Raw genomic sequence first — 13,499 nt, 5'->3', positions numbered from 1 at the left:
CAGCCAATCTTTTTTTTCAGTGTATAAATGGCTTGCTATTGTCTGCAGCTATGACGGAGATTAAACATGCGCGACCTTCATTCAGTACTCGATGAACCTTTTTAAATGTACGAATGTAGTTAGCATCATGAAAACTAATATTAAGGCGTCAAAAGATGTCTGTTTTTTTTATTACTTCTTGCATTTAAAACAAACAGCGAATATAAAAAGCTACACTGAGCGTCTGTAAAGTTCGATTAGAATCTGTTTTTCTTTTATTAGCGTTTCACGCTCGATTACTTTCATAACAATGTGAAAGAAAGAACGTTTTTGCTCATTATGCGATTATTGAATATTTAATAACAAAACAATATCATTAGCTTTATTAGCCGACGTACATGCAGAGAAAAAAAATCCATCGCAATTACAAACAAGTCCAGTTCTTTAAAAGAGAAACCGGTTTACTTCGTTCGATAATTATAATGACGATGTGCGACCTTTTCTGATCTTTTCACTCCTGTCTGCACCCTTTTATTCCATTCCTGTTTATTGAGAAATGAGATCAGTGTCATAACATCTTTCACGCAAGAGATCGACATATATTCTATCATATCATTTCGGTTATTTCGTGCATGCGAAGGGCAATTATTTTATGATGAAACAATTCGCGATTTTTTAATGGAATAGTTAAGATTTTTCCTCCAACTATTCGTAAGAAGAATTTTAACTGCTATAATCTATGCTTTAATCTTGTTCAACTATCCAGCTCTACTGAAAACTTTCATTACAGTTCATGCTACTCTCATAGACTTAAAATCTAATCGAAAATTGTTGTCTCCTTGCAGCAATACTTTTTTGTTACATGCTATATTTACTTTATATTGTAACTATCATCAGGAAAATTACGTGTTCTGATAATTGGACAAGGATTAATTGTGCAAATAATTTTCTTTTTTAAGAAAAAGAATTATTTTGATTAACTTGATGACAAAACAATAAGCTAATATTTCTTTTCTTCTTTCCTTTCCTTCTTTTAGCAAAAATATTTTGTCCAATGAATGCATATGCATTTCACATTTTGTTCAAGGCGATATCCATGAATAGATAAATAAATTCATACGTAGAATTGTAAAAAGTCTCATCAATGGCAAATTTACACATTTTTTCACCCTAAACCCTGTACTTCTTGGCGCTCCTTTAAGATACTTGGTGCCCCTTTCAGATAAATGAATAATAAAAAAAAGGTATCGAAAGATATCATTTTTTTACCAAAACGTCAAGATTTTATTTTTGTGCGCCCAAGCACTACTTCAAGGTGCTATATTGGCAAAAATGCGTCACAAATGACAATCCTGCACAAATATAAAATTAACTTTACGTTTGTTCTTTTTCGAAGAATTCTGTACTAGTTTTGAACTAGTGCAATATGTTAGAGTGAAACAAACTATACCTGTCTCACTCTAACTTACTGCATCAGTGAATACCAGTTCAGAACATGATGTGGAAAAAGAAAAGACCTTTTAATTTTGGTCCCTAGAAGGATGACGCCGCTAGGTCCGGGCCCCGTGAGCCTTTGGCTACACCGACAAAGGTTACGTTTACACCGTGCATTTAGGCCGCGGCCTATACAATAGACGTCCTTGTTTATCCTGTATATTAATCAAAGATATCTATCGTATAGGTCGCGGACTAAGCGCACGGTGTAAACGTAACCTTTGTCTAAATCCGTCACTGAGTCTCATACGTGGAATTGTTTTAAAGCCTTTAAGCAACTTTTAAGAATAATCAAGTGATACGAATGCTCGAGGAAAAATGTGAATTCTATTTTAATTTGTAATAATGTATTTACGTAGCATAAACTAAAGAGAAAAACTAAAATCATTTGAATAATAAAAGCCAATTAAATTGTAAAAAAATTAATCAATATACACACACGTAGTAAAACATATAATTGTAACCTCAGGTTAGTGAATTATACGAGATAATCTTTAAATTGCTTTTAATTTTTTAAACCTTTGTTGTCTTGCAACGCGCATTCTATCTAATCATTTGATATAAAAAGCAAACTTCTCTGTATAAAAAAGATTATATTCTTTGAAGATGAACATCTTATATAAGATATACGCGAGGTAAATATTAATATCACCGAACTCTGCGCTCTCCGTGATTTTAAGTGAAAGTAGACACTTTGATTAGGTTTAATAATGTAACAACTCAGTACGGACCTTTTTCATTTCTCTCTTTCTTTCTTTCTTTCACGGAGATAACATTGATAATTACAGGAATCGACAAGGAAGTTTCACTTCCTCGCGCGTACATCATTATTATTATATCACACGGTGGCATTTGTTTCCTATAAATCATAATTAAGAATAGCAGGTTGAAAACCTTGCAGTGCAACGGTAATGCGAAACAAAATAAACAAAGTCAGTGTGCACTGTTTCTAAAAAAATGTATAATACAATCTTTACGTAAGCATATTATATTTTGATGAAAATAAATAAATATAATTGCTTATAATGTGTGCGCATATGCATACATTATACATATTTATAAAGTAATTTCATTCTTCGTTCTCACGTACGATTTATAAATCAAATAAAGTTATAATAATATCATAAATCATACAATTCTGCAATCGAAAGTGAACGCTTTCAATAATAATATTATATAATGTATTATATAAAAAATTAACAAAGCAGATCTATATATTTCCTTTCTTCTCTTTTCATGCAGTTCCGACGGTCAGTGCAAGATATCCTACAGCCACAGCACGATGACTACTTTCTGCTTCGCTGGTTAAGAGGTATGGCTCTCTACCCTCTCTCCCCAATAACCAATTAATAATGGCTGCGTTTAACAGAAAAAAATCTTTGCAATTGTTTTAAAATTCTTGAATATGATTGGTTTATATATTTAGATCCAGTGAGCAACTAAAGGCAAAAACAATCATATTAAATAATTTTACAATAATTACAAAACTATTTTTTCTGCATAATGCAGTCATTATCTAACAATAAGAAGCCATGCTTCGTGACTTCGATAAATGTTTCATCCTGTATTATGTGTACGTAACGTAGTCATGCGCATCGTGAGAAATATTCACACATAAATTGATGTGACTCTATTGTCTTTTACCTATTTTTATATGTGTGCATGTGTACGTTTCGAAGCGGCACTTAGCGAAGTGATTAAATTGTTTTGAAACAAACCTACAAAATTGAGAAAACTCAAAATTATCGGTTATTATTAGCTGCCTCTATAGAATTGCGAGTCACATAAATTGCTACGACTCATATCTCCAATAAACAACGCCAATGCATAATGAAAACGTTTTTAATGTATATTGAAACAATATTATTGGAATAATAATTTAATAAATTTTATTTTAAATAAATAAAACGCGATAACTCTGTGATTACATGAATAAAAACTGTATATTTATTATTATTTTTTTATATTGTACAATAATGTACAATAATGTATGTATAAATTTTATTTGATATATTGTATGCACTTGCAAATTACACAATAAATGAATAAATTTTGCATCAATATATACATATAAAATAGATATACATATACATATAAATATTGTAACATATAAAGCAATATTTTTTTTATCGATAATTCAAATAATTCTGAGAAATGTATTATTTACGATGTAAGTTAAAATAAATTTATATTTCTATTCTTTTTAGCAAGAAAATGGGATTCTACGGCAGCCGAAAAAATGCTGAGAGACGTAAGTAATTGTGCAAGAATTTTTTCTGATATCGCAATCGCATATCTTACATTCTCATATTTCACTTATATGCTAAATAAAATGCATGTGTATTTTACATTATCTGTCTCCGGACGCTACGCCGGTTACATACTCGACTTCCGTTTTCCCTCAGATTAGACTTACTATTCGCATTACACAAAACACAGGCGAATCCAATTGAGAAAGTCTGGTGAAACACGTTCCGGATACGGTCATCGAGTCTTTTAAATTTCTCTGCCGCGTGAATTACTTGCGACTCATTAAATATTAACGCGTCAGACGTAAACTTAGTGAGTCGCGTCACAGCTCGTTGCAACCTAAAAACTTCTTTTGTGTGTCGTATCTTGATGAGAAATCTTCATCTATTTTTTGTGAATGAATTCTATTCATCGGAATTGAATGCCGGTCAAGAATGTCAAGATGTATGTCACCTCATTGTCAATCCATCTCGTCTGATAGAAACGTTATCTCACGTCATAAATTAAACAAAGATAGATGGATAAATGTATAAATTTTAAATTATTTTTTATAAATATTCTTTGATTTAATAATAATGAATTTATTAATGTACAATATATATGTTCAATAATATTACATACCTGTATATAATAAATTTAATGTGTAGCAAACATAATAGATTTAATGTTTTGCATTATTTGTTAATGTGAAGACAATAATTTAACGATCTTTTTATGTAAGTAACGACTAAATAATTGCTAATATCATTCAAAGTAATCGTAGTTAATTCTATCGTGAATAAATTAAAGAAAGTATCCTTCCGGGTTCATATCGGATGTTGAGGATTTGCTGTCAACAGTACCGCTTTTTTGTTCTCGTAGATATTTTATATGAAATAGAAAGTTGTTCTCTATACATGCCATTTTGTAAGTCGAAAGTAATGTGCTGATTCTCTGAAGCACGTTCGCGAAGTCATTATCCGTATTCTTGCGCTGAGAAGTTTCATAATGATTGAAAACCGAAGATCTATGATACGGCTCGGTATCTTCCAAAGTAATTTCTTCAGGAAATTATCTTTTTTCACTTTCTATTCCGCGTGAAACCCCGTTATTCCTGAAATGGTTAACTGTAAATTATGAGAAACATTTCTTTCATCTTTAGTGTGTCTCCGGATATCTTAGTACCGACTAAAGACGTTCCAACGGTACGTGTTACACCGTAACATATAAACCTACAAGCCGTATTCATTTACACAAATATTACACGGAAGAATAGCACAGAACGATAAAATCATTTTGAATTTCTGTTACAAACGTAATATTTGGGTGGACTAAATACGTGATATTTTTTATACTTATACATTTTTTTAAATTCAATAATTTTATATTAAAAGATATTAATGCATAACTTTTATGATAAATTTAAATATGTTTTAACCTATTTACATTACTGTAATCTACGAATTTTGAATAATTTATAACAGATATAATTTTAAAAAATTTCATTTTTTTACTTATACCGCCAATTTATTTAAACTGTAATGTGACTTTTTTCTGTCATCTACATCTATTTTGAGTATGTCAAGCAATAAATGGCTGATTATACTATATTTATAGTACAATCTAATTAATTTATTATCGTTTTTCACGAAAGAAATTTAATTTTTACAACAATTATATGAATACGTTAATGTTATAAAGAAAACGATTTCATATGGAAATATTTCATGTTGTATTATGATATTTTATTATGTTACGTGTGTATTACATTTATACTTTTTAATTTTGCGCTATTGCACAAAAAATAAAAGTGATGGAAAAATCTCTTGATTAAATTTTTTAAGATTTATTATATAAAATCTAATTAAAATAAAAATAGCAGCACAGGTATGTGCACATATTATAGATGTTATTGTAAAATATTCAAAACAATAAAAATACAATATAACAAGTCACATGTTTATTAGTGTAATAATAGAATAATCAGAAAAATACCTATCAAAAACATTGATAATTTTGATAATTAAGAACGACACAATACATATTCTTCAATAATGAAATAAACAAGAAAAATATTTATTTATAGTCGTTAGAATGGCGAAAACGGTGGGATGCTGATAATTTAGACAAATCGGAAATTCCTGAAAAAATAAAACCATACCTGCCTTATGGATTAAGTGGATTCGACAAAGATGGAGCACCAGGTAAAATCTCTTTTGTTATAGTCAGTATAATCAATCTTTGAATCGTAAATCTGTTTTAAACTTTTTACGTTTATAGCATCATATTGAAACAATATATAATATCAATTTCTATCAGTATTATAAAAAAAACAGACATATATATTAAATGAGTGAGAAAAACACTCAAATTGTCAGGGTTTGGAAAGTTACCTTATAAGTTACTTTTTAAGGTTTTACCTCATGTGTTTATATTTTTTCTTATGTGTTTGTTATAGAAATTGAGTAATAGAAATAGTAATACAAAAAGCAGGGTTGACTTTTTTTCTTAACTAAGTTAAATTAAAGTTAACAGCCTTGAAAATTTAACTTAATTAAAAGTAATTGAAAAGTTAAATGTTAAATTTGGTCTCAATTTGGTCCAAATGAACAATAAAAAAAAGAAAAAAGAAAAAGTTTAACCATTTTACATAATTTTTCATATTTTTCTTTTTTCACAACATATTTATTAAAGAATCTGGTTATATTTGTTCACAAATAACAATTATACAATATAAAATTACTAAATTATATACTCATTATCCTCTCGCATTGTGTCTGAGGATTAACTTAAAAAAAATCAAATTAAAAGTTAACAATTACCGATAAAATGTAACTAAATTAAGTTAAAAAGTTAAGAGTCTAAAATGTAACTAAGTTAAGTTAAAATTAATTAACTTTTTAACTTTTTAACTTAACTTTTATCTTTTTAATTTAGCACTACCCAACCCTGACAAAAAGTAATACAAAATTGGACCAAATGATAAAATATACAAAAACAGAATATAAAAAATAAAATCCTCGAATTTATTATATTTAATTTCTATAATAAAAAAGAACTAGTAAGTAACTTGTAAAGTAACTTTCGCAACCCTGCGAATTATTCGAAATATTATAAAATGTTATTGTAAGAAAAATTCGCGAATAATAAAAATTGTAAGATATGTATTATATTAAACAAACAAATATTCTGCTGATAAACTTCAATCAATATAATTACAGTAAAAGTTCGAGTACAATGTCATTTATAAAGATATGATATATATATATATAATATCACATCTTTATAAATCAAAACACGCACGCACGCACGCACACAATATGAAAATTATACAACAAAAATAAAAATCTTCTTTCGGAATAGTTTTTTGTTAAAAAAAAACAATAACAATAAATCTAACATATTCTGAAATACAGGTTTCAATATTTCGGTAACTCGGTCAAGGTCTTCATTCAACTCTCAGGAATACTTTTCCTTCACAAAATATGTCTGACACACGAAGGCCACATGACCACGGTTATTTCGAAGCATATTATCTTTTTTAATTAATTCCTTTGATTCTCTCTTTTTCTTTCTCTCTCATGGAAAAATATCGTTTTTTAACACTTGAACATTCGAATATTTTCTAACTGAAAGAGTCATTTTGTTATTTGGGACTACTCAATATTATCAAAAATTCTTAAAAATTTAATTGCATCGAACAAATTTTGACTGTTATCGATAAAGATAATTTATATTCAAACTTTATTCCTGCATGTTCATAAATCTGAAATCGACAAAAAAATTATCATTTAATTGTGTCAAATTTTTATTATTGCATCGAATATTAAACGTTGATTTGTGATATTTTTATATTATAGGTATAAAAGATAGAGAGAAGGTATAATAAATAAAGTAAAAAAACTTTTAAGCATAAAAAAATTATGAAAATTAATTTGAGATCGGAGAAATGCTCTGCTTATCCTTTTTTAAAAAATTATATCATTTTTTATTATATGTATATGTATATTATTTTTACAGTGATCATCGTAACATTTGTCGGTATGGACATGTACGGAGCATTACATGTAATAACACAGAAGGATTTCGTCAAAATTATGATAAAACTGTTAGATGATTATTTGAACTTAGCCAGAGAACAATCCAAGAAGCATGGGCAGATCGCTAATCAATTGACCGTTATCTTCGATATGGAAGGATTTAATCTTAAGCAATATTTGTGGAAACCAGGTAAAAATATTAATAAATTCTTCTTAAGACATTGTGTCATTTTTTTTCTATTATTGTTTTATCGGTGTAGCTGGCGAGCTCGTCATCACCCTCATTCAAATGTATGAAGAGAACTATCCGGAAATTCTAAAGATGTGCTTCATAATCAACGGTAAGTTTAATAAAATATAATAATCGTAATGCACCAGCACGATTTTATTTTGACGTTATTGCTTAAAATAAAATAAATATTCTTTAATATATTGTCTGTTTAAAGAGAACTGAAAAAGAAAATTAATAAAATATAATGAGAGTGCAACGCGATTGTTAGAGCGTAAATATGTGTACTATTCTTTAATTGCTTTGCTCTTGATGTATATATATCATAATTGAAGTGATAGGTTGGTTCCACTTCACTATTGTTTGTGATTGAAAATCCTTTTATTATTTTTATTTGTTTTTAAAAAGGACTGCTTATAAAATACGAAAAATACGTTTTAACATTGTTTCATGTTGTGTCCATTAATATATATTTTTATAATATATACATTTTTAAGCCACATGGACCATCAAATGAGTCACAGCATGATACATTATGATACGTTATCCATGCAAGATGCGTATTAATTTTGAATATCCCGAAATTTTTACAATTCCATTCCTTTTCAAAATATCAAATAGTCTCAACGGCTTGAAAACTAATCGCTATTATCTGCAATGACCGATTCAATATGAAAAATTAATCCTTATTCATTTATTTCTTTTTATTATTCTCTTGTTTTATAAACTTTCTGAATTTTCGTTGAAAATGCTATGCTGACTCGTTTGATAATAAGTTAGCATATACATATAATAAAAAAAAAATTATTACAATTATTACTATGTGAAAGTTTATAGAATAACTTTTTCGAAATAATTCTTCGTGATTTTTATTTAGAATGAATTGCTTACAATTGACTTATTTAGAAGATTTTTAGAAACAGAAAAAGAAACTATTAGTGTATGCATTGTTGCAGTTCCAAGAGTCTTTGCTTTCGCTTTTACCATTATTAAGAGATTTATAGACGACTATACATTGTCGAAAATACAAATCTATAAAGCCGAGCCGTTGAAATGGAAAGCAGCAATTCTTAAAATCATACCGAAGGATCAACTACCAGCCCATTATGGAGGAACACTAACAGATCCAGATGGCAACCCGAGATACACTTCAAAAGTATTTTAATTAAATCCCTTTCAAAATTACATACACAACACAAAATAGCCGGTGAAATGAAAACTTCGATAGAATATGTGAAATTTTGTAATAAGCTTAATTACTCCTTAATTTAAATGTTAATATAATATTTGAAATTAATACCTCTCCTCAAAAATTTTCGTTTAAAAAATCTGTAAATCTCGTCGAAGAATTTTGTTGTAAACGGCTTTTTGTTGTAAACTCTTGCATCTCGCTTTATAAGATGCATTTATTCGTTTCTTTTTTTTTTTTTAGGATAATAAAGCTACTTGATTTTCTTTAAGGCTTCTGACCATTCATTACGGATCGTAAAATTGATGACGTCAGAAGCAATAAACTATACATAATGAAATTCTTTCAAAATATATTAAAAAATGCATTTTAATATAATTTGCAAGTTTTCCTTATGTATTTTTCTCGCTTTTGACATTATAATCTAAATTACAGTGAGTAGACAGAAGCCTTAAATGTAAAATATATATTGTATACTATTTCGAAAAATAATAATTAAAATTGTTGTCAGATTTGCCAAGGTGGTAAGATACCTAAAGAAATGTACATCAACAATATGGATAAACCAAACGAGGATTATACTACCGTCGTCGTTCGGAAAGGAGGAAAGTTAGAATTCGATATTTCTGCACCCGAAGTGGGTTCCATCTTAAGGTAAATATTTTACAACATGTCGGAAGGAAAAGTTTCTTTTTTTTCAATTCATATTCTTGTATTCAGTTGGGAATTTCGAAGCGAAGGTCATGACATCAAATTTGGAATTCTGAAAAAAGACGTAACTAATGGAAAGAAAACAGAAGTTATACCTATTCGGAGGGTTGCGTCTCATCAATCGGATGAAATTGGATTATTAACTTGCGAAACTCCGACAACTTGTAAGCTCATATTACTTGTGCAGCATTCTACAAATAATGACGTTGTTACCTAAATTTTATTCACATGTACGGTCCAATAAGATTCTTATTGTTTAAATTTTATTTCAGATTCTGTCGTTTTCGACAATACTTACAGTATTTTAAGGAATAAGAAGGTTCATTATGCTGTACGTATATTACCACCAGCATCAGTGGCATCAATTGTGAAATAAAATGGATCCTTTTAGGAAATTTATAATAACATTAGTGTTTTTTGTATTTTATACTTGTAATAGATCAAGCTAAAATTTCGGAAGGATGTTACATCATAGTTTCATAGTAAATGTAGATATAAAGTAAATTCTTTGTAATTTATATATTTTATAGCAGTATTTTAATTGATTGTTCGATATTTCTTTTTCTTTCCTTATTTCTTTATTGCTCAAAAGATTGTAGATTATTACAATATAATTATGGCATATATGCATACAAATGCTTAAAAAATAAATATATTTTATTAGTTAAATTTAAGTAATTTTTATTTGTATACTCTATATCTTTTTTCAAAGTAGGGTAAAAAGGATGATGATTATAAAAAAGAATGAATATACAATACAATCGTACGTGAAAATGTGATTTATGTACATTTATAATTCAATATGCATTTTTTATAAAAAAAAAATATAGAAATATGTATTACAAATATTTTTAGTCTGCATCTACATCTGACAGTAACATTTCGATAAGTTCAGGATTCAATAATTGATCACCTTCTAAACGTTTCTCAGTCCTCCATTTAACTAAAGTCGGCAAGACCTTCAACCTGGTACAACGATCTGTCCTAAATGGACAATTTGGATCTTTCCAGCTAGGAAAGTGTATAAAAGATATTTTAAAACTTCCTCTTTTATATTACAGGATATATTCTATCTTAATTGCCGTAAGTAAATATCTCGAAAAATATAAAGGATACGGAGAAACGTTTCAGACGAAAGTTTTATGAACTAAAGGAGGACAAACAATAATAAAATCAATTTTCAAGAAAGTCGTTTTTTCATGGTCATATGTAGGTCATTTTTTTAAATGAAATTGTATGATTTTTTTCCCATAATGATTTCTCTAATCATTCTGTATATAAGAGTATAGAGGAATCATATGTAAAATAATCATACAATTCCATTTAAAAAACGGTCGTAGCCATAAAAATACAATTTGATAAAAAATTGATTTTATCGTTTTTTTTATTTTCCTTCAGACCATACAATTTCAGTTTGAAACATTTTCCTGTATCTTTCATATTTTTGAGACATTTTTCTGTGGTAATTAAAATGACATCTATACATACATATTATATATTATTTTACGTTATTAAATAACAATTATTACATAATATTGTATATACTCATGATTTCATATAAAAATAACAATTGCAATAATATGAATATTTTATATACTTACAACGCCCTGTCCCCTACCTCCACTGTTAGTAATACTGTACCCTGAGGTACATCTGCGAAACCAGCTTCAATAAATGGTTCAGCTGAAAGAAAATGAAGTAATACTAAGTAAATGCACTGATTATTTAAAATCAATTGTATCAACATTAATGCATATTTACATTTGCTCATTTCTAGTATTATATATACATAAAAGTAAATAAGAAATTATTAACTTAAAACTAATTAACGAAAATATAATATTTAATAAAATATTTCAAACAATTTTCTCTCAACTAAATTTCTTAATCTTATATTTGTATTTTGATATGAAATTCCTAAATGATGAATAGTACAAAAATCGTTATAGAATCCAGGTAATTGATAAATTTTTTTATTTACGGAAATATATAATCTTATGCATCGTTTCATCATTATAATCGTATCATTTCCTATTATATTTCTTGTATTTTAGAAATCTGATCTGAAGATTACTGATATTTAACTTAGTTTTAGAACATGAAGCGGTCAATGAAATATATAATTCAGATAATATTAATAGCAAATTCTACTTGAATTCTGCAGTTAATTTACCATAATATACTATTGACAGATTTTGAGTGCTTTTTAGCAACATATACAAACAACATTATGTAACAGTGCACAATTCTGTACTTTCCAACTATAATACAAGTCGATTGTATACAGCAAAAATGCTGTGTTTGACTGTGTAGTTTTATATCACTTTACGAATATCAAATTTTTACATTTTATTATTATTTAATTTTTTAGAAGTGATATTCCGATAACAGATTTCAAGATTACATTCGGATATATTTGGATATAGATGTATGAGACTTTTTTCATTCTTACTGAAATAAGTCGACACTGAATGCTTTCCATTTCATCGCGCACAAGTCAATATAAATGTCTTTCTACCTTTATTGCTCTCTAAATGTTAAGAAAAATATAATATTTGTCGATTTATGTCACTACGTGAAAAGCATCTTGTCATATTTTTTGTTAACACTCTCTTAAATAGAGTGACATCAAAAAACGACGTAGTGACGTCTATTATGATCTACTAGACGTCAGTGACTACGTTTACACGTCACTAATTAATTAAAAGTTTAGTAATATCCATATAAGTATTAACAACTGATGTAAAATATACAAACACTAATCAAATAAACGATGTCATATAAACACTAGTTAAATCCGGCTCTAAAACAATAGGTGTTTTAAAATTCAATTTAATTAACTAACGCTCACATGACACTTCTTGCGTCAGTAATAATAACTATAGATGAGGCACTAAATCCGATCGATGATGACGTTCAAACACAGTGACGTCTATTTTGATCTGCGTCACCACTATGACGTCTTTTGACGTCATTCCGCCATTCAGGCTGCCGAGAAAATTTACAATAGATATTTTGCAAAATTCGCCTCCAACAGCTCTGGCTATCCAAAGAGATCCGATAATACCAGATAATTCTCGAGAGTTAGGTTATGTCGACACGAAAAAAAAAAAAGAAAGATCCGCTCACCTTCTACGCAATCCGAGCACCAACTCTTGCCGGTATCCGGCAGCTTCGTGCCGGTGAACAGAACGTAATTCGGCTCTTGTGGACTTCCTAATTTTATAACTTCGAAAAACTTCTCGTATCCTTGCACGTACCGACGTTCTATCGACGGGACCATTTTTAGCAAATATGAGCGAACAGAGCTCGGCGCTCGCGTCTGTTACGAGTATGGACGAACGGCAAACGTATGAAATTCTGTCGCCTGTAGGACACTTAATTACTCCATTTATCTGCAACGTACAACGCGTTATCGTCGTGTTATCCAATGTTCAGCGCGATAACGACAACCGATAAGTAATCATCGAATTATATCAGTATATATATATATATATATATCGTATAAATCATTTAACAATTCCCTTGTTAAGCAATGATTTTCCGTTCGGATGCGATTTCGTAAAATTGCACAATTTGCAAGCGCACGATCTATATACCCTATAAGCGCATAATATTATTTAATATT

At 28.7% G+C, this 13,499-nt stretch overlaps 2 protein-coding genes across 2 annotated transcripts in view; one reads left to right on the top strand and one right to left on the bottom strand.

Annotated features, from left to right (window-relative positions):
• Positions 1-10,255, top strand: part of LOC108720806 (SEC14-like protein 2) — a 19,936-nt gene extending 9,681 nt beyond the window's left edge. The window contains exons 3-11 of the mRNA XM_018445012.1: positions 2,716-2,785; positions 3,681-3,724; positions 5,789-5,906; positions 7,723-7,932; positions 8,003-8,083; positions 8,928-9,127; positions 9,672-9,814; positions 9,881-10,035; positions 10,144-10,255. Coding sequence (XP_018300514.1) covers positions 2,716-2,785; positions 3,681-3,724; positions 5,789-5,906; positions 7,723-7,932; positions 8,003-8,083; positions 8,928-9,127; positions 9,672-9,814; positions 9,881-10,035; positions 10,144-10,247 — 1,125 coding nt within the window. The 3' untranslated portion in view covers positions 10,248-10,255. The remainder of the gene's footprint in view (positions 1-2,715; positions 2,786-3,680; positions 3,725-5,788; positions 5,907-7,722; positions 7,933-8,002; positions 8,084-8,927; positions 9,128-9,671; positions 9,815-9,880; positions 10,036-10,143) is intronic.
• On the bottom strand, positions 10,182-13,259 carry LOC108720807 (thioredoxin domain-containing protein 17). The gene is made up of 4 exons (XM_018445013.1): positions 13,001-13,259; positions 11,473-11,554; positions 10,785-10,882; positions 10,182-10,255 (listed from the first exon to the last, which is right to left on the bottom strand). Exons 1-4 carry the CDS (start codon positions 13,152-13,154, stop codon positions 10,233-10,235), a joined length of 357 nt encoding a protein of 118 aa, XP_018300515.1. The 5' UTR covers positions 13,155-13,259; the 3' UTR covers positions 10,182-10,232.
• Between the last annotated feature and the right edge of the window lie 240 nt (positions 13,260-13,499).

The sequence above is a fragment of the Mycetomoellerius zeteki genome, unplaced genomic scaffold (genome assembly GCF_001594055.1).
Source record: "Mycetomoellerius zeteki isolate Tzet28-1 unplaced genomic scaffold, Tzet1.0 scaffold155, whole genome shotgun sequence".
NCBI lineage: Eukaryota > Metazoa > Arthropoda > Insecta > Hymenoptera > Formicidae > Mycetomoellerius > Mycetomoellerius zeteki.
This window is presented reverse-complemented; position numbering and strand designations above follow the sequence as displayed.